General features: G+C 31.7%; 1 protein-coding gene and 1 long non-coding RNA gene across 2 annotated transcripts; both read right to left on the bottom strand.

Annotated features, from left to right (window-relative positions):
- Positions 1 to 201: 201 nt before the first annotated feature.
- LOC139516896 (uncharacterized) lies at positions 202 to 5,503 on the bottom strand. The gene is made up of 3 exons (XR_011663040.1): positions 4,740 to 5,503; positions 3,467 to 3,929; positions 202 to 2,119 (listed from the first exon to the last, which is right to left on the bottom strand). It is a non-coding gene; the product is annotated as an uncharacterized lncRNA (long non-coding RNA).
- Positions 5,504 to 11,618: 6,115 nt separating this feature from the next.
- On the bottom strand, positions 11,619 to 17,535 carry LOC139516894 (NAD(P)H dehydrogenase [quinone] 1-like). The gene is made up of 4 exons (XM_071307315.1): positions 17,243 to 17,535; positions 15,832 to 16,076; positions 13,863 to 13,964; positions 11,619 to 11,973 (listed from the first exon to the last, which is right to left on the bottom strand). Exons 1-4 carry the CDS (start codon positions 17,430 to 17,432, stop codon positions 11,698 to 11,700), a joined length of 813 nt encoding a protein of 270 aa, XP_071163416.1. The 5' UTR covers positions 17,433 to 17,535; the 3' UTR covers positions 11,619 to 11,697.
- Between the last annotated feature and the right edge of the window lie 3,709 nt (positions 17,536 to 21,244).

Here is a 21,244-nt window from a genome sequence, read left to right as displayed (position 1 = left end):
GTCAATGGATGAATTTAATGTGTCAATCAATGGCCACAGCCACACTGTTTTGAATTTCATTCTATGCTGAATCTAAACATGTATTTAGATTTTTGATTATAGGCCCAGTTTTCAAGATGGTCCAAATTGGGGTCAAATTAAACTTTGTTTGATTTCAACAAAAACTGTATATTCTAATTATGTATTTTGATTTTGGATATTGGACCATAATAGGTAATGTCCAATTTAAAATTTAAAGTTTTTAAGTTTAAGTTCTGAGACCACATTCATTATGTGTCAGAAACCTTTGTTGTGTCAACTATTTAATCACAATCCAAATTCAGAGCTGTATCAAGCTTGAATGTTGTGTCCATACTTGCCCCAATGTTCAGGGTTCGAACTCTGCAGTCGTATAAGGTGCACCCTGCAGAGCATCTGGTTCTATTTGGACTTATCACTTGAAGAGTTATTTTTTTTGTTCTCATGTAACCAGTATTGTCATAATTTACATGATGTATGATAAAATGAAGTGTGTTACTCTGAAAATACATAAATATTGATATCTAAGATTGTGAATTTTTAGGTTTAGAAAACCTCAAATAAAGTGCTAAACATTTATTTAAGAATACTCTAACTGAATGCTTATATCTTTAATATTCTCTGTTTAATTTGATCTCAGCTTGTGCAAACTGATGATAATTTATAACTAGACAAATATAGTAGATATATGCAGCTGTCCTTTCTAGTTTTTTGGGATGTCATTTTGGTGTATTATTGAGATATATTTTAATTTTCTTAATCTGTTATTATATAATTGCATTACATGTAATGATTATACTGGCATTTGATATTACTTGTATTTTTCATGGACCAAGGCATAAGCATTGGGTCTCATTAATTTTTTTTTATTGTATGATAATTTATTATTATTTTGAAGCATGTCAACACTATTCATGCTATTGATACACAAATGTAAAATTGAGCTATTTATGCAATAAGAAAATGTGCTACATCACTAATATCACATGAAACTTCCAAGATTTGTGTTCATTCGTAAATATATTCCTGATATTAGTGAAAACATGTGAGTTGTCCTTTGTATTATCTTTATTTCATGATACCACTAAAATGTTTTTTGGTTACATTTGCCTAAACTCTTGTTATTCATATCCATAGATAGAGCAAGGATATATGTTACAATGAACATTTAGTAAAATCCTCTTGATAAAATACAGATCCTTTGTCCAAGCTTCATTAAAAAGGATCTGAAAACACTCTAATTTCCTTTTGGTTGTGGTATTATAACATCAACGAATGAAATTTAAGCCATCAAATTTTTGTATCCATTTAGAAAACCATATAATTCCTAATGATATATAAAACAGTAAGAAGAAGTTGCATTGTCAGATTCTTGTAAGTGAAGCTTCATCTGTATTTTAATAGAATTGAATAAAATCTGACTTGAAGTTAACTACCTCATTAGTTTCTTTTATATGAATTTGTCATATAATATCCTTATTGTATATGTGTGAAAAAAAACCTAGTGGTATATATATTTATGATGTTTATAAGATTTGTTTTTTTTTATTGGTTAGAACAAGTGTTTTACTATGGGTACATGTTAATCGTGGGATACTAATCATGGTTTTATGTAAACTACCAGATTGATTGTTCAATAAATTTTCTTTTTAGCAGAGCTTTTTAAAAGGATGAATTCAATTATTTGTGAAACCCCCAAAATTGCTTCACTTTAAAATGCATTTTCTCAAAGTACACAGAAATGCCTGATAATAAAGGCTAAATGTTTGACTTGAAATAAAAATGAAAAAGCACTTTACATGTATGTGTGAACACTTCATATATTTTAAAATATGTATAAAATATTTAGACTTTGTAAATACATGAAGCTTATCTTCAGTTGTTAAATTTCAGCAGAAGTTAATTGTTTGTTAAAAGCATTCCAAAATCATTTTTAGTTGTTTGTATCTACCTTTGTTTGAATATGTTTTGTTTTACTTAATCATATATGGTTATTAATAATATAATTTCATGATTTGGTAACAAAATACTGTTGATTTTTATGACTGCAGTTATGAAACAAATATAAGAAATTTAGATAACGAACAAGCTATGATTTTTCCTTTTATAACAGAACCAAACTTGCTATATTGACTTGAGCATTACTTTATTTCATTCTATGATCTATTTCAAGCAATAAAAAACATATAAAGCTTTAGTCCAAATACTATTTTATTAATTTTAAGCTCAAATTGGACTGGTAGTAACATATGGGTTATTCAAAGAAAACTGCATATGGATATTACCATTGGCCAATATACCTTTTTTATTCTCAATATTATTGTTTTATTTATTAATTTCTATTAGGAAAGCTATGTGCTTACTAATAGTCATATTTTTATCAGAGGTTCTTCATTAAATAAAAATATATCAGTTTAAACTTAAGACATAAATGAGAAATTATCCCCCCTTTTTTCTTGAAACTGGAAAAGGGCTTTTTTTTTTGTATATACCATAATTCTGTGGTAAAACATAGACTAATAAGAGCAATTTATATATCCCTCAGCTAGATAACTTGCTAAACTGGTTCAAAATTGCATGTACAGTGAGATTTTAGAATTCTTATATGAGTATGTACCATTTGCCTTGATTGTAAAAAGCTACCATAAGAAAAACAAAAAAACTTGAAAAATCATAAGATTATTTGACCAAGAGCTATTTTTTTCCATATACAAGTCATAAAATACTTGTTTTATTGATTTCAATCAGAAAAAATGCAAAAATAAGAACTTGGAGTCAAGTCTTACCTGCATGCATGCTGTATGACCATAAAAGGCTAACATACTTGAGTATGCCAATTTAAGAGCTTAAATTTCCCATAAGCAGGACGGTTGACCAAAAAAAGATGATTAAACATGATTACTAACATCAAATTGGACTTATTTTCATTGGAATAGGTACAACTTTTAAAAATTGGATTTCTGGTGATTCTCTGTAATAGGAAGTACACCACTAATTAATGGCCCCATTGCTTTCTATGTTAAATTCGTCAATTTCGAGTGGTCACAGCTCTTTTATCTTAAGTTCAAATAAAGTGACAATCATTGCATGTCAAAGCAACACCTTCTGGTGTTCTGTACTGAAAAAATCAACATACCTTACATTGCATATAAGAAAGAACTGGTTCCCGGAACTTCGGATGTACCAAAACAGGTACTTCCGATCTGACAAAAAGGCAAAATGTACCCTCCTTTTTAAATTTCATGCCATTTTTTTATTATTCAAATTTATTAGTCAAAAATTGTTCTGCAATGTTCACCAGTCATGCAGCTTTCATTTGATACCAAAATTAATAAAATATTCTATATATATTGAAAGTTATGTCCATGCGTAGGAACTATTTTGTGTTAAATATGTACTACTTTCTGGTATGTGCTTTCTGGCCGGGCCTGAATTAGTGGTGTTACACCTTTACCTTAGTTTATATTGTGATGAAGGCATTTGGATAGCTTTGTGTCAGCATTTTAGTTTGGGAATTTTTTCTTTCAAGTTATAGTTGTTATCGATCTATTCTGTTCATTCTGTTCGAAGAAGATGTTGTCTATTGATTTTGATATCACAAAAGTGAGTGGTCTATCTACTTTTAATTTTATGAAAACATGTTTGATTCTGGACAATCTCTTTTGAATCAATCTCTTTTGACTTTAATACTAAAATCTGATGGATGTTCAAATGTCATACAATTTGGATATACCACTTGAGGATTTTTTTTTTTTTTTGCCTGTCTCTATCTTTTAGACCAGGTAAGGATGTTGATAGAGATAATAATAAAATGATTTTTTTCTTTTTTTTCTTCTGAAAATAACCTCTGATACACTTTTTTTTTTATTCTTACTAAGTGTGAGAAATAATGTGACTATTTTTTAGCTCACCTGGCCCGAAGGGCCAAGTGAGCTTTTCTCATCACTTGGCGTCCGGCGTCCGGCGTCCGTCGTCCGTCGTCGTCGTCCGTCGTCGTTAACTTTTACAAAAATCTTCTCCTCTGAAACTACTGGCCCAAATCAAACCAAACTTGGCCACAATCATCATTGGGGTATCTAGTTTAAAAAATGTGTGGCGTGACCCGGTCAACCAACCAAGATGGCCGCCACGGCTAAAAATAGAACATAGGGGTAAAATGCAGTTTTTGGCTTATAACTATGAAACCAAAGCATCTAGAGCAAATCTGACAAGAAGTTAAATTGTTAATCAAGTCAATATCTATCTGCCCTGAATTTTTCAGATGAATTGGACAACTGGTTGTTGGGTTGCTGCCCTCCAATTGGTAATTTTTAAAGAAATTTTGCCGTTTTTGGTTATCTTGAATACTATTATAGATAGCGATAAACTGTAAACAGCAATAATGTTCAGCAAAGTAAGATCTACAAATAAGTCAACATGACCTAAATGTTCAATTGACCCCTTAAGGAGTTATTGTCCTTTATAGTCAATTTTTAACAATTTTCATTAATTTGGTAAATTTATGTAAATTTTTACCAAATATAGTTCTCTGTTACTAATGGGCAAAGTTCATTATAGATATAATTGTAAGAAGCAAAATCGTTCAGTAAAGTAAGAACTTCAAACACATCACCATCACCAAAATAGAATTTTGTCATGAATCCATTTGTGTCCTTTGTTTAATATGCACATAGACCAAGGTGAGCGACACAGGCTCTTTAGAGCCTCTAGTTTTAGGTCACCAGGTTAGATATCAAAGAAAAAGAAAAAAGATTGATATTCATGACTATTCTATTTATGTTATCATTCCAGAAGATATTTGTTTTCAAAACAAGCAATAGTTATTATTATCATATAATGTAATTCTTTTAAATATGGATAAAAAGATTACCAATTTGTATGTTAATTCAGTAATTGATATTGCATTTCATTTCAAATTGAGATTTTTATGCCCTCATTTTCATGTGTTATAAATCATGTAATGATTTTCGAAAGTGGTTGATCATTTAATATTTACCAGATGAGATTAAAGATGTGAAAATAAAAAAATAGTTTCATCTTTACTCAGTTGTTTCCTTTGAATATTTTCTCATCTTTCAAAATATTCTCTCAATTGTGTGCCATATGTTCTCTGTTGAAAACTTTTGATATGTCTTTCATAGCAAGGCAAATTGAGAATATTGAGACACAACTTTTTCTTCATCCTATATATATTTTTTTTTATTATTTAAGGCACCTGTTGTTTACCGATAATCAAATCTTGTAAATCGATTAAGAAAAGACAAATCAAGATAAAAACAAAAACTGGTGATTTGCATCAACTCTAATAGGAGCGAGATCCAGTGTGTTGACATCTATGTACATGCATTACCTGTTATGCGAGTCAAAACTTATAAAAATGTCATAATCAAGGATGAAGACAGATTTTTGAAAATAACTGAGGAGATGACTTTACTGGTATTAAAAGATTTAAGAGCGAAACATCTTTGTTTACCATCTCGTACATCTTCCATGTAGACGAAACGCGCGTCTGGCGTACTAAATTATAATCCTGGTACCTTTGATAACTAATTCCATATAATTGCCAAATCTAGGGGCCATTTAAACTGCTTTTGCCTTACAAAAACGGTCAGATACTTTGTACCAAACTCAACCACCAGGCCGAAGCCAAAAAAAGGGAAAAACAACATATCCATCACTGCATGAAAGTCCTCAATATGTATCAAGATAATCGAACATTTTATCCCAACATCATCACATCTTTGCAAGTGAGTTTAAACACCAATGCATCATATCAGTCAACCGATGTGTACAAGGAGCACCCCTGTTTATAAAATGCTTATAATATGATCATGTATGATCATAACGTATTAACTGAGATATGTAAACGTCATGCGATGTAGCAGATGGCACGTTTTGTTATTTTGAAGTTGACAGTTGAAAAGTTGAAATCGTTACGTCTGTCATCTGTCTGTACATCGGGAAAATATCAATAACACAAACAGTACCAGTTTAATTGCACCAAATGTTCATTATGACAATTATGTCTTTTCAGTGAATGATAGGGGAATATACCCACAAATAAACCTACATTAGCCTAATAAGGCAACGACTTTTGATAGTTATGAAAAAATCATGCAAAGATACCAATAATATCAAGGTCTATCTCCTTTAAAAGAGGGGCGAAAAATACCAGAGGATAGTCAAACTCATAGATCGAAAATAAACCGACAGCACTAAAAAAAAAACCAACATCAGACAATCAGAAGGGTAAGCAAAATCCTGCACCACATGTTGCACCCGTCGTGTTGCTTCTGTTATTACAAACCCGGTAAATAGCATAATTATGTAGGTGACATTCGTGAATAGGGAACGGGATTGTAGTTACGACATAAGGAACATATCCGATATCATCCTGTGAATCGGATATTCCACAACGGTCAACTGGTGAAAAATTTACGAAAGGATGATTTCAACTTCACAATTTGGAAATCTTGGTTTAATAGCTTCCTTGTGAGCAGCAACCCTGTATCAAGGAAATCATGATAGGAAATACAACCACGGGAATATCGTATCAACTGGGAGATATATACTCCGTATGCAGGTGCTGTTGGAATGTTGTTACATAAAAATGGAAAGTTCAAAATTGGGAAGCTGAAATCATCTCTTGTCGTAAAGTTTTGTTTCCAAACGACCCTCACTGTCAATTTCTATATGTGAGTCAAGATATGAGACAGACTTAGCTGTACCTGTAGTATCCTTTATCTCTAGTTCGATGAGATAGATGCGTTCAACATAGTCACCAAATTTTGAATGAATTAGAGAGCGAATATCTTTATAGCGGAACGTTACGTTAAAGGATATTGCTAACTTCTTATCTTTTAAACAATTTCTATATAGTCAGCCTCATGATAATACAGGAACAACTCGTCAAGAAGAGGGGGCAAAATTGATTCCAATCCTCCAAACGTAACAAATATGTTGTCAGTCAAGAAACCCAGCATCTTGATAATGTCAGTTTCAGAGAATATTTTGTTTGAATCAGAGTGATTCTTTACAAACTAAGATTGATCCTTTTTTTTTATATATATAGAACAAAGCAATACCAACTCTTTTAATTTGTCTTTTTATTTTGGAATTAGGAATAGTGTAGAAAAGTCATTTTTTATACTATTAATGCAAGATGAAAGAGTCTTAGATTGCACGTACTATACAAGATATTTGGATTTTTTAGTATCCACATCTGATTCAAGCCGCCTCTAGAATAGGCAGTTTCACCATAACTTTGAAGCCCGGCTTTGCTGATAAAATAGATGTAAATAATTTAGAAAGAGGTTTCTTGGAGCACTTGGAAGACCCATCAATATACCGTTGTTTGTGAGGACACTTATGTAGTTTAGGTATCCAATACAGTGATGGAAGATCCAGTTCGTTCTTCATATTTGGTTGAAATTCCAAAGGAACATAGAATAGACCTATGATTATACAGGATTTCCTCTTTGGTAAGTGTCGTGAGGGTATATGTTGAGTTTCCAAGTGAATTTTCAATATCAGATTCATTTATCAAGCAGTTGAGATTTACAAACAAAAACGATGTTATTTGGAGCTTTATCTGCGATCACAACACATTTGTCATGGACATAGGACAAGTGTTTTGTAATATTTGGGTCTTTAAAGATTAAGAATTGATGGCCAACATGCCTAAAAATAACTTGGATATGATCATTATTCTAAAATGCAAAATAAAAACTTTAAATAGCCATAATAGTAATAATTTATGATCTTCCTGTAACAAAGAAGATACTGGTATCAAAACTAAATGTGAAATAAGGACACTAAATATTCAACTCAATTTTAGTATTAGTATATATATAGTTTATGCAAACTATATGGGTTTCATTCATGTTGACCCACTTTTCGGCCGATTACAGCGCTAAGACATGGAACAATTTTGTAAAAATGAAGACTAGTAAATGATTAAGAAGGTATATGGTATATCAATTTCTGACACAAAATACCCAAATAATTTAAAATCTTTAGCACAGAGATTTAAGATTTCATAAGTAAGCGTTTACCATAACTGTATCCAACAGTTAAATGAATATCAGGAAAAAGCGAGATGTGGGCATGTTCAAATTTATTTATCTAGATATTTCTGTGTTTTATTATATCATCATTATTATTTCATCAATAAAAAAGGAAAACAGCAGATGAGAAATGTCATGCTTCCGAAACGCTTTTCTGGATTTTCTTTCATCGGAAAAACTCAAAACCGAATTTTTGAAAGCCAAGAATATAAATGAACCGATAAAACCCCTGATAATTACATTTGGGTGCGAATGTAGTTAGAGCTAGTGTATTTTATGCATCCCATATATACAATGAAGTTGAGTTGAGAATATCCTGAATGATTGTCTAGTCCATCTAGTGTAGCCCGGTCTTTTATGACCCAAGACAACCAGCACCGATGACGCAATTGGAAATGCATTCAATGCTGTAAATTTTCTTCGATAAAATGATTTGTTCTTCCAATTTGTTCTAAACGACGGTATTCGGAATCGGTTGACATTTTTTGTTTCGAGATATTCTGTCTGGTGTTGTGGATTTTTTTTCTGTGTCAACATTGACCATCCAGTTAGCAAGTTTGTGCGTAATTGTAAGAAGTTGCATTTTTGGATTCGTATATAACATATTTTAGAGTAAAAAAAAATAGCAAATACCTCAAGAAAACAATTGGACCCTTTTTATTTCATTGATAAAACACGTTTAGAAAAGTTACATCTACAGTTTTATAAATATACACTTAATATAAGAAACTTCAATAAATTTAGGTACAAGAGCTGATCTGAGGAGAGTTCCTCTGGAACTAAATATTAAATTTCAAACTGTATTGTATCTTATTAGATTATATTCTGAAGACATACATCTTCTTTTAAAAGAATCCTTTATATTTTCTTAAAACTTAGACTCTGCGGGAATTTAATTAATCTTAGTTCCAAATGTCAAACACGACTCTAGAAGAAACTGTTATGGGTGTGGACACTTTTTAAGAAATATTTCTTACAAAAGATAACTTAAACTATAAGAGAACAAATATAATTAAAATTGAAGTATTTTCATGAATAGATAGTAAATATCAGATATAATGGAACACAGCAAACTCACTATTTATAAACGCGTAAAACTAATTAATACAGAAGAAAAATATTTAACTTGCTCAAAATTTAAATTTAGAAATTTAAACTAACAAAATTTATAATAAGTGACCACAATATATTATTAGAAAAGGGAAGATATCTTAAAATAAAATGTAGTTTTATGGCAATAAAGATTTGAATTGGCGTTTGTATTTGTTACACTTCAGGTTTTTCTGTTAAGTTGTTATCTTCTTACAGTTGACGTGTCCCCTCGGTTTTAGTCTGTAAGCCGGATTCCCCCGTCAATCGATTTATGACTTTTTCAATGTGTACTCTCTTACTGTAAATACGTTTTCTTGATTTTGTTAGTAAATTGCATTTATGCAGGTGGAAGACCATTTTCCATTTTGTTTCCTAAATAAGTTTATCGAGACATATTCATAAGTGATCTTGGTTATTTCAGATGTTTCCCCTTCTACCAGTTGTTTCCTGTCAGCAAGGCGGTGAATTCATTTTTTGGCTTCCCGTCTGATGGAGATGTAAAACGCATGCTGATAGTCAGTAAAAGGTGTGACTTACTTGATGGAAAGTCTTAGATAAATCCATAATTAGACAGTCAGTTTTTTTCTCTGTATCCATGTGAATGTTGATTTCATTGACACATCAATCAGCTATTTTTAGCAGGATAATCTTCTGGATATATATTGTAGAGGATAAAATGTATCGTGTTTGCCAGCATGGGCTAGTTATAAACTGTACTTTGGCTGTATTTGTTATATTTTTAGGAATTTTGAATTCTCGATGAACTTCAACTTTGTACTTTTTGGCGTTTTTTTTAAACTTTTTTGTCAGAGCGTCACTGATGAGTTTATTTTACAAAACTCACGACTAGTGTACAAAATTGTACAAAATTTCAACCCTATGACGAGATTATTTCCTATGATTTTACCATAAAACAAGGTTTAACCCAACATTCTTTCTTAATATGTCATGTACCAAGTCAAGAATATGGGAGTTTTAATCAAACAGTCCGTTTCTATGTATGTTGGTGTTTGTTTTTGTTGCAGTTCAGTGTTTCTGTTGTTCTGTTGTTTTTCTCTTATGATAGCAATACACAAATAGAGGTTTCGTTTCTTTTGTGACATTTTCACCCCCTCCTTTTTGCAATATTTTGTATTAAATAAATGCAGATTGTTGCCATAGTTACACCAAAAAGTGATTATATTTCACCATTTAAACTAGTGTAAATCAAATCTATGGAAGATGTTCTTGCCAGAAATATATACATTTCATGCATAACACATATATTATTTGTCTTATTTGTCAGAAAGGAAGGGTGATCAAAAATTATGTCAATTATAAGTGTTTTTTTCTATCTTGTTGTGTATTGCTACTTTATGGCATTTGAGAAATCACAGAATTACTTTTTTTATTAAGACAAATCAATTCACAAATCTATTAATATTTAAATTATAGATACAATTCTGAGTGAGTAACATCTTTTACTATGACAATATATGTTATTTTTTGTTATTTATTGTCCGTCCTTAGCAACTAATATAGACATTTTGAAGGAAAGACTTGGTTCAGTCATAAATTGATACTTTATCAGCTACCCTAGGAAAAGAAACGATGCGCAGTTTGAAGCAACCTCAATATGGAACGCTTTATATTTTTTGATGCCGATATATAATACATTTATATTTTGAGCAAGTACAAAGATATAATGTTACATGAATTAAATCTAAATTTGTCCCCAGCTGTTAGTAATTAATTAAGTATTTACCAAATGTTAACCAAGGATTTTGGTATGCTAAAACACAACACAATTGAAATTTAAAAGCTTTAAAATTGCGTTGACTTGTAAAATTTGTCTACTATTAAGGTCAATTTGAGTTTTAAAACAAGAAAAGACAAACAAAAAAGGTATAGATTTATAAATTTATCTAAAATTTTAAATGTCATGTTTCTCCAAATCACTATTCTGTTGCATTTGTGTGGCACCTGGTAACCTTTATAGGATATGTATATATGATGCAATGTTCATAACTAGCAGGCCAATTTTCACGATTACCTAGCAGAACATCAGTATGCTACTGTTACCTTTATTTATTCAGTGCCCATGGTGTAATTGTGTGTATCCGCAGCAGTGTTTGTCTTCAGATATGGAAGTATTTTTTTTCTATATCAATTTCAGTGAAGTTAAAAGTCCTTCAGGGAAGGCTAGACATTGTTTGTCGTATGGTTTTTAAATTCAATGTCTTTGAAATTTGGTTTATGATAGTTGAAATGTTTATTTTGAATGGTTGCCTTTACGGCCTGGAAAAAAAATTATTATACGGAAATGTATTGTGGTCATTCAAGATATGGTTTAATAAACTCATCATAAATACCAGGATTTCTATTTAGTATTTACGTCAGACGCGTTCTTTGTCTACAAAAGACTCATCAGTGACGTTCAAATAAAAAAAAATGACACAAAAAAATTAAAAACATATTTATTCAAATCATTTACAGATATGTAGCGATAATATCATTAACTTTAAAATGTTTGCTACTGTGTTTAGAGTGGCATTTTTTTACCCAGATGATGTCCAACAGACGGTCCGTTTTCTTTATTCTTTTGCTCCTCCACATAATTGTCTGACATTACAAACCCTTTGTTAGCATCAAAATTAGAAATCGAAGGGAAAACTATGGGTTCTTCTGTTAAAATGTTCTTTAAGCGAGTTCCCCAATCATGTAGCATTTGTTCTCTTTGTTTGTCATCGGCATACGCAGGTGAAAATATACACTGTGGCTTCAGAACATCAAAACCACAACCTCGAAGTGTGCAATACTGAAAAGATTCACAACATAATTTGTTAGTTTTTATACACTCTAATCAAACTAAGTTGTGTTTTTCCCCTATGATTATAACAGTAAGCCGTGTCATGATAGATAAGAGTTTTAATCAACATTTAAATGTAACGTACAGGTTCCCAAATTGCACCTATTTTGACCTTTTTTTTCATATACGTTTTGTTTTATGATTCAGACAAAACGTACCAGTTTGTGTTCATTTTGTAGACGTATCCTTATCTCTTATATATTTACACAAATTTAATTTTGAATCCATAATGTATCATAGAAAAATGGGTTTGATCCGACGTTCAAACGTTCCATGATTCAGTTATGAGTTGTACCCACATTGCATCCATGCTTAAATTCACTTCATTAAAATTCGAAGTTCAGATGTCTTGCTTTCTTTTTTTAAATATTAAGAACAATTTGAGATTAGTCCATGCTTAATATTCATTTTTCAGAAACGGATGCTTGTAACATATTTAATTTGTTTGTTTTTGAAAGATGACTTTTTGTGAATGTGGCATGGAAACGTTTCCGTAGATTTACTTTTTTTTTATAGTGAATGCTTTATTTTTTTTAATACATACTGTGAACTTTTGTGTATATCTTGATATATTTACTTATGTTGAAAGACGTGTATAATATCAAATCAAAAAAATATAAATTGTTTAGTCTCAAGGAAAAATTGAACGATCCACGGCGAATTTTGTTGAATTGGTGCAATTTGGGAAATGTGACCTTAAATTGTTCGAATGTACAATGATAACTTCCTTTCAGCACCAAAATTAATAATTTTGAATCAGTTGCACAACAGCGTAGACAACCACAATACTTTTGTTGGTAATAATACTGAATCATTTACCTTTAATTTATTTGTCATCGCTATCGATAACAGTGATTTTACGCTCACTCAGTCTGTTAGAGGACTTCCAATTGGAATTTATATAGTATATCCATATTATCTACAAAGTTTCATAAAATTCTGTTGCGATGACAAAGTACATTTTGGCCAAAATTGTATGTTAAAGGGGCATAATTTCTATTTAAATAATTGAATCGATATTCCCTATCGATATGCACATCTACATTGTATTTCCATATTGTCTACAAAGTTTCATGAATTTATGTTGTGTTGTTTCAGAGGAGTTTAGATGACAAGAACAGGTCTGAGGGACGGACCAACTTCCTTGCAAGGGGTAAAATAAAAGAGTAATGAACATGCAGGTGCAAAAAAAGAGAAAGTTTAAGTATTCAACATTGAAATAAACACATAAAAGGCGACGTTTAAAGAGACTGTGAAACTTGCTACTAGTATTCCACGTGTTTTGTGATTTAGATGTGGAATTTGGAAAAAAAAGATACCTGTAAAAGGGCTTTTAATAATGTTCTATCTCTTAGTGAAAAGTATTGCCTATTTTACGGTTTTACATTTTTATTCCTTACTCTCTGTAAAAATCTTTACCTATATACCACCAAGTGAAGATATAATAGATATAGGAAGATGTGGTATGAGTGCCAATGAGACAACTCTCGATCGAAGTCACAATTTATAAAAGTAAACCATTATAGGTCAAGGTACTGTGGATTCATTATTATTCGTTGGATACCAATTTTCGTGGGTTTCGTGGGGACAGGTGAACCACGAATTCAAATGTTCAACGAATAGCACTTTTTCAATAGGTTTTGAATACAGAGATTGGCAAAACCACGAAATCAAATATCATCGAATATGCAAGTTTTCAGCAATCCACGAAAATTGATACCCACGAAAATAAATGAATTCACAGTATATGTATTTTTTAACATATGGGGTTTAAATTACTATTGTGTCTTCTTTATTTTCATATACTTATCATACTTCAAAACTTCGAAAATAATCACCTGAATAGGCCAAAGAATAACATCTAAGTCGCCTAGCAAACCATTAGGTGTAAACATTCCTCCTGGACTTCCTGTTGTCATTGATAAAACACATTTCTTTCCCTGCAATTGATTATATGCATCACATATACAATGTTTGGTAATCAACTTTTCATAAATACGACCAGGTTGTTATTAATATAATATAGGTAGTTTTTTTTTAACGGAACCAGAAACGTTACAAACATATAAAGCTGATTTATAGAACGAAAACCACGGAGATAATATTGATGCAACTGTCTATCAAAGTAACTAATATGAAAGCAGCATTTGATTAACTTTTTTTTTTACATAAATACAAAGATATGGTTGGGAAGTTTGCCTAGATTGTTTTTACTGTTTTGGCTGTTATTTTTTTTAGTAGATTTTAGTAACTACAAGAACTGTAAGTTAGTTCTTATGTGTACTTATTTTTTGTGTGTTATATATATTTAGTTGTTTTCTGCGCTTTGTACCGATATGATGAGTGAAGCCTTTTCAAGTGATTTTATAGTATTTTCTTATATTGTGCTGTTAAGTTTAGGGGGTGATTGGGCTATTGCTAGCATGTATACCCCTTCCACATTCTGTCCAAACCCAGGAGCCTGTGATTAAGGTGGTACCCAACACCTTCACTAAAATTAATTTGACTCGTTTAATTTTCATAAAATCTTGACAAAGTATTTACATTGACCCTTTGACAAAAACATAAAATTAAAAAAAAAAAATTGAACCAATCACTTTCTCAAAAAAATTACACTGGTTATTCAGCAGTTTGACAAACACTAATTTTGATCATTGAGAAGCTTAATAGTTCCTTAACAACAAAACGTAATTAAAACGTTTATCTGATTTTACAGAGTTATCTTCCTGTATGTTAGGTACCACCTTAAGTGGTCGTTGGTTGTTATTTATCAAATTTCGTGTTCGTAAAATGTTTAGTAACTATTTCGTTTGAATTGCTTTATATTTCGGGATCTTAGATGCATACTACACAGTATGATTTTTGCTCATTGTTCATATCCGTACCGTGATCAGTAGTCGCTCACATTTAAGTAATTTGCTATATGTTGGATAATTGTCTTATTGCCAATCATATCATCTTTTTTTTTTTTTTTTAAAGTTAGGTGTTATAGAAGGATAAGCAGCTTTCACTTCACTTCAATAGTTTAAAAATGGAAATGGAGAATGTATCCTTAAAAAACCCATGTGTACTAGTTCAGTGAAAATGGACGTCACACTATACTCTAAAACATATAAACGAACTTAAATAAAATAAATGTGGATTGTGTCCACGGAGGGGGTATAAAAACATAGAAGATTAACAAAGGCCAGAGGCTCCTAACTTGAGACAGGCGTAAAAATATGACGAGGTTAAACCTCAACCCTCCCCTATACCTTTAGCCAATGTAGAATAAACAAATACACAGCAATACGCACACAATAAAACTCAGTTTGAAAGAAGTTCGAGTCCGATGTCAGAATAGATAACAAAAGAACTAAGCAAAATGACAATGATTAGATATAGGAACATGTGGTATGAGTGCCAATGATACAACTATATATCCAAGTCATAATTTATAAAAGTAAAAGGTCAAGGTGCGGTCTTCATCACGGAGCCTTGGCTCACACCGAACAGCAAGCTGTAAAGGGTCCCAAAAATTACTAGTGTTAGATCCATTCAAACGGGAAAACCAACGGTCTAGTCTATATAAAAAAAACCCGAGAAACACCTATGAACCACATCAATAAACGACAACTAATGAACATCAGGTTCCTGACTGTTATCAAAAGACTGCTATCAGTTATTGACATGTTAGCTCCAGACCTCAATTTAACTGATTGAAAGATTATGTATTCATCTTATAAAAATCAAGGAATATGTGTCTATTTATCCAACTATCATAGTCATACTAAAATAGAAATATCCACTGATATATTTAACAATTACCTTAAGAAGTCCTTCATCAAACATATTAAGAAAGCTGAATGCAAAATCTTTGATGAGAACTCGCTCAAACCACCCCTTGAGAATAGCTGGAACTGAGGCCCATTGCATTGGAAATTGGAAAATAACCAAATCAGCCATTTTTAACTTTTCTATTTCTTGTTTGATATCTAAGCACAAACTGTCTTTTGTATAGGCTGCACCGACTTCATTTGGATAATTGAAATGTTTTGGATCCCCGAGTTCACCTGAAATGAATAAGTGATTAACTTATGAAAATGATATATGTAGTTGATATTCTGTGAATAAATGATGGTTGAATTTTAACCTTACTGTTATCTTGATTTTTTTATCCTTTTCTTTATATCACGTAATATCTTAAAACAAGAATGTTCTCTATTAGAAATAGATCAGCGGACATTAAACTGTTGACAAGTTGTTAAAATAAAATAAAAAATCTCTTCTTGTATAGGTTCTCAGATAAGGGATGTGATTTAAACTTTAAAAATCACACGAAAAACAATATGAAAAGAGGCATAATTTGTTTATTTTTGTTTGTGCATAGCTTTCTTTAGAAATCATCTTTAAAATGTTCTGATTTTGCCTTACGTTTTAATACATTCCATCCACCTGTCGTGGAAGATGTTAAAGATGGCTATACGTAAAATGGTATAAATATATGCAATGCACTAGTTTGTTAAAAGTGTGAAACATACACGTATAAAGTAACATCGATATTTCAGCTGATTATAATAGAAGAAGTGATATAACACAGTGTTTGGAGTGCTTCATTCAATACATATGTGATAAATGAAACTGTACAAATGTTCTATTCATTAAACAGTTCCAATGTTTTACTATTTACTATTGTAATTATATGAAACGAAAAACTCAAGCAAGCTTAAAATGACTCTATATATATAAAATACATTTTTCTAATTGTGAAAATGGCTAAATCTAACGAAAAAGTATTATTAAGGAAATAATCTAGTTTTCAATGATACTTTTGAGGTTCAATGATTCCGTTTGGGGACGAATTTTATTTTGGGGATAAAACCCGATTTATTAAGTTACATTTTCAATTTAAAAAAAAGATTCAGTACTGATTTTTTATTACATACGTTCTGCTATATGCCTTTGTAACTTCATTGGTCAATGTTGAATAAAACACCCAAAACACATAAACACACATACACGCAAATCACTCAAAACACTGAACTGCTAATACTATATCATTCAAAACAAGAAAAACTGTCATGATATAGTGATAAAAGTACCCTTGTGTCGATTATTCCCCGAATAACCAATGTATGTTTCTCATGTAAATTTATTTTGAACAATCTCAATATTCTACGAATAAATAAATGAGTGCAATTTTTTTAATAACAGAAATGTAAAATTACTCTGTACTCACCAATAATATCTGTTTTTGAAATCACTGGTTGAAAATGTTGTGCGTAAAGGTCGGACACTAAAACATTATATCCCTGGGCTTTAAGAGTTTTAACAGCTGTGTCGCGAAGTGCTGCATTGAACGATTTAGGCTCGGGATGAGCATAAACTATCAGAGCTGTTTTCTGTGTTTCAAGAAATTTCTTGTACATCTTTCCGATTCAGGAGAAATATTGGTACAATACACCTATAATGATCGGTTTTCATGCCAACGTAATATTCACACCAGTCATTGTATAATGGTTAGGTATTTAATGAATATTTCTTTAGTCTTTCAAATCTAATTTTTCTGTATAATCTACACCCGTAATACGGAAGCCAGTAAGGGCCACATGAGAAAAAAAATCTGATAATAACGACATTCTATGACACAATGTCGTAATAACGATATCGTATGTTGTAATAACGACATAACCTTGTCGTAATAATGACAGCATATAGAGAAAAGAAATGAGGTATGCTTGGGAATGAGACAAATAACTACCCAAGTTTATATGAAGTGGATTCAAGCACTTATAAGCTACCGTACGGCCTACAACAATGAGAAAACCGAATACCGCACACAACTTTGTCGTAATAACGACATCCTATCTATCGTAATAACAAATCATATATCGTTATTAAGACATCATATGTTGTAATTGCGACATAAGTTATCGTGCTATACCAAGGTTAGATGTACTTAAATTGTTATAAGAGTTATTACCCTTAAAGGACTATTTATACATATATTTCCACTTTTCGCTTTTATCTTCAGAACTACGAAAAAGACAAAAACTGTTAATAGAAATTCAATTATACCTTATTTACAAAACGGCAAAGACAGACGAATTTGTGGATAAATGTTTGTAGAATTAAATAAATGCTTCTTAATTCTAGTCCGTCAAGCTAGAAGTCTCTCGCTAAAAATACTCAGCATAATTTGCATCATTAAAGGGACCAATGGGAATTGCCTATTATGAATATGTGGAACACACCACACCAACCCGACTAAAACTAATGATTGTAGAGTTGTTGGGCTTGCTTGCTTGCTTTGTTTGTATAAACGTTTACTCGAGCTTTAATATTAAGATTGACATATTCAAACAATATATTCTATATACAATGTGTGCATAGTTAAATCTGTGAATATTATATTCAATTTGATTGGACGTTATCCCAATTGCAATTGTACAATATGCAAACAAAGCAAGCAAAGAAACAAACGTATTGCTCTGCATGCATTAGATAATTAGCTATAAAAAGATCACACCATTGTGTGCACATGTACAAAGGTTTAAGTCGACGTCACTTAAACTTCAAAACCTTGGAGATCGATGTTATTGTTAATGCTTTCCTTGAACACATACTTCAACTTAACACGGTTTACAATTTGACTTTTTTTTTATTAATAATAGTTCTTAAAATAAAAGTGCAAAGTGCAAAATAAATAAATAGTCTAATAAGGGCGACAATTCTTATAAAAAAATGACCTACAATAGCCATGTCGTTACTACGAAAGAGTTGGATCGTTGTAATGGCAAATGATGTCTTTATTGCGATAAAGTTTTTTCAATGTGGCCAAAACCGGCTTCCGTATAAAACGGGTAATAACTATTTAAACCTAAGCTTATTAAATTTTAAAGCATTTTGTATGTTAAAGGTTGTTATATGTAACTATTCCAGAATACCATAAGAACGTATGGTCTAGTTAATCTTTCAGGCTTATGACATCAGCTAGGGGAGTTCATATGGTATTTGCAAGAGGGGCGTAGAATCAAATCTTTCGCCAAGGGGAGCGAGGCAAAATATTTTGGACCTTTGTTTGCTAACAAAAGTATAAAAATATTAGGGTTTGATATTTGTATATGCCGAGTTCTGTCCATTAAATGTCTATGGTATATTAAAATGAGTGGACGGATCTTAACAGCAGTAGACCAATAATAAGAAATTCAGATTCTATGGTATTAGGCGTTACTTAACATTTAAATAGTCCTAGACCCGAATTTTATGAACGGGAGGCGTAATTACTGTTGCCCTGGTAGAGGGTCCATGCATTGGAAGCTCAGGAGCTCAGACACATATGATACAAGACAAACAAACACGGAAGTATAAAGTTCTTTCGTTCTAAATATTGTAGGCTTCACTGTAGAATACATGATTGAATATGAAAATTGCCATATTCAATACAATATTAGCAGATTGCGATAATGTTTTGTTTGTTTTGGGTTTTTTTTAAAAAGGGGGCGACGTCCATTACACGCCCTCACCTGGACCCGCCCCTGTCAGCAGGTATTTTCGTATTCATTTTTAAATAAATGAGGCCTTTAATATGGCGTCCCTGTTATACAATTTACGCCTTTTTAAGCTAACATACTAGTATAAAGTAAAACGGGATATAAACTGATACTGTACCATTTCCAGCCGGTGTTTTTTATTTTGTTTGATAGGGTCACAGCCTCTTCACGCATATTGCAATGTTTGTCTTACCAATAACTTATATGCAGTATTATTTATTGTTATGTTGTATATATTAAATTTTCCTTTTTAATTTAAACATATTTATTTTATAGTGGATTGAGAAACAAGTTATTGCAACTTATATTAATCCCTTTCCACTTTGCGGGTGCGAGTGTTGCCTTGTAGCGGCATTAGCCTGCTCTTTTACGAAATCTACAAGGATGTCTTTTACGAACAAGAGATATAGCTCTCTCTTAAAACCGGTCAGCCATTTATTGTCGCCTTCAGACGGACTATCATCGTTTCCTAAAGACCATACTCGCAAATGTTTTTAAGGGAGAGCAAAAAATTCAGTCCCTGAAATTTTCTATTCGGTGCGTGGATCGAACCAGGAACCCTTAGTGTTAGACGTCCGATGCACTAACCAATACACCAGGCTCTCTAGGAATCCTATGGTCGTTTTTGCCTTATTACATATGTTTTCAATATGTTCGTTCTATCTCGGATCTGAACTGTTGGTACAGACTGCGTACTGAACAAACTGAACGGTATGGCCATGCAATGTGTACTCTCTATCTATAGGTTTGCATTTTCTTGATTGTGTTAGTGAATAACATTGATGTAGATAAAAGACCGTTTTCCATTGTGTTCCCCTTAATAAGTTTATCGATGATCTTGATTGTTTAAGATGTTTCTCCTTTACCAATTGTTTCCTGTCAGAAAGGAAATGGATCCATTTGTTGGTTTTCCATTTGATGGAGATGTAAAACCCAGTTTGAAAGTCAGTACAAGCTGTTACTTGCTTCATGGAAAGTTTTACAGAAATTCATAACTATATAGTCAGTTTGTTTCTTTGTATCGATGTTAATTGTAATTTCAATGATACATTCAATCAGATGTTTCCGCTGGATATGCTTCTCCTGAATAATTTTTGTAGAGGATAAAGTGTATCGTGGTTGTCAGCATGGTTTATCATGAGCTTGTTAAAAATAAACTCGTCTTAATATCAGGATTGAAATTTTGTATAGTGTAGCTAAGCTGTTTTTTGTTAAAACATTCAGGATTTTTTTATCCTTCAACTTCGTACTTTTGTTATTCGCGCGTCACCGATGAGTCTTTTAAAGACAAAACGCACGTCTGATGTAAAAAAATTAAATCCTGGTATCTATGATGAGTTGGTTTGTTTCCCATTATTTACAGCAGATACAAGGCAGTGAACTTGGCGGTAGTTTACATTGCCCCCTTCTTTAATATTTTACTTATATTGATTTCTTTCATATACCTGGTAATTCATCGATTTTATAAAGCAGATAGCTGTTCAGATAAGAGCAATATATCGCAATCTCTTTCAGTTTATCTCTTGTAGTCAACACTTCGGTGTTGACATGAATATCAATATTGTGGTCATTTTTTAAATTTCCTGTTTACAAAACTTAGAATTGTTAAAAAAACTAAGGATTTTCTTATCCTAGGCAAAGATTACCTTTGCCGTATCCTCAATGCTCTTCAACTTTGTACTTGTTTG

The sequence above is a fragment of the Mytilus edulis genome, chromosome 3, assembly GCF_963676685.1.
Source record: "Mytilus edulis chromosome 3, xbMytEdul2.2, whole genome shotgun sequence".
NCBI lineage: Eukaryota > Metazoa > Mollusca > Bivalvia > Mytilida > Mytilidae > Mytilus > Mytilus edulis.
The sequence above is the reverse complement of the archived record's forward strand: the minus strand, read 5'-3'. Positions and strand labels throughout refer to the sequence as shown.

Bases quoted from the DNA above. Each gene is read 5' to 3' on its own strand.
- LOC139516894 (XM_071307315.1), bottom strand. From the start codon at position 17,432: ATGTACAAGAAATTTCTTGAAACACAGAAAACAGCTCTGATAGTTTAT. The intron at 16,077-17,242 runs GTGAGTACAGAG...TATTCATTTCAG, and splicing joins TTCAAAAACAGATATTATTG to GTGAACTCGGGGATCCAAAA. The intron at 13,965-15,831 runs GTAATTGTTAAA...AATCAATTGCAG, and splicing joins TTGATGAAGGACTTCTTAAG to GGAAAGAAATGTGTTTTATC.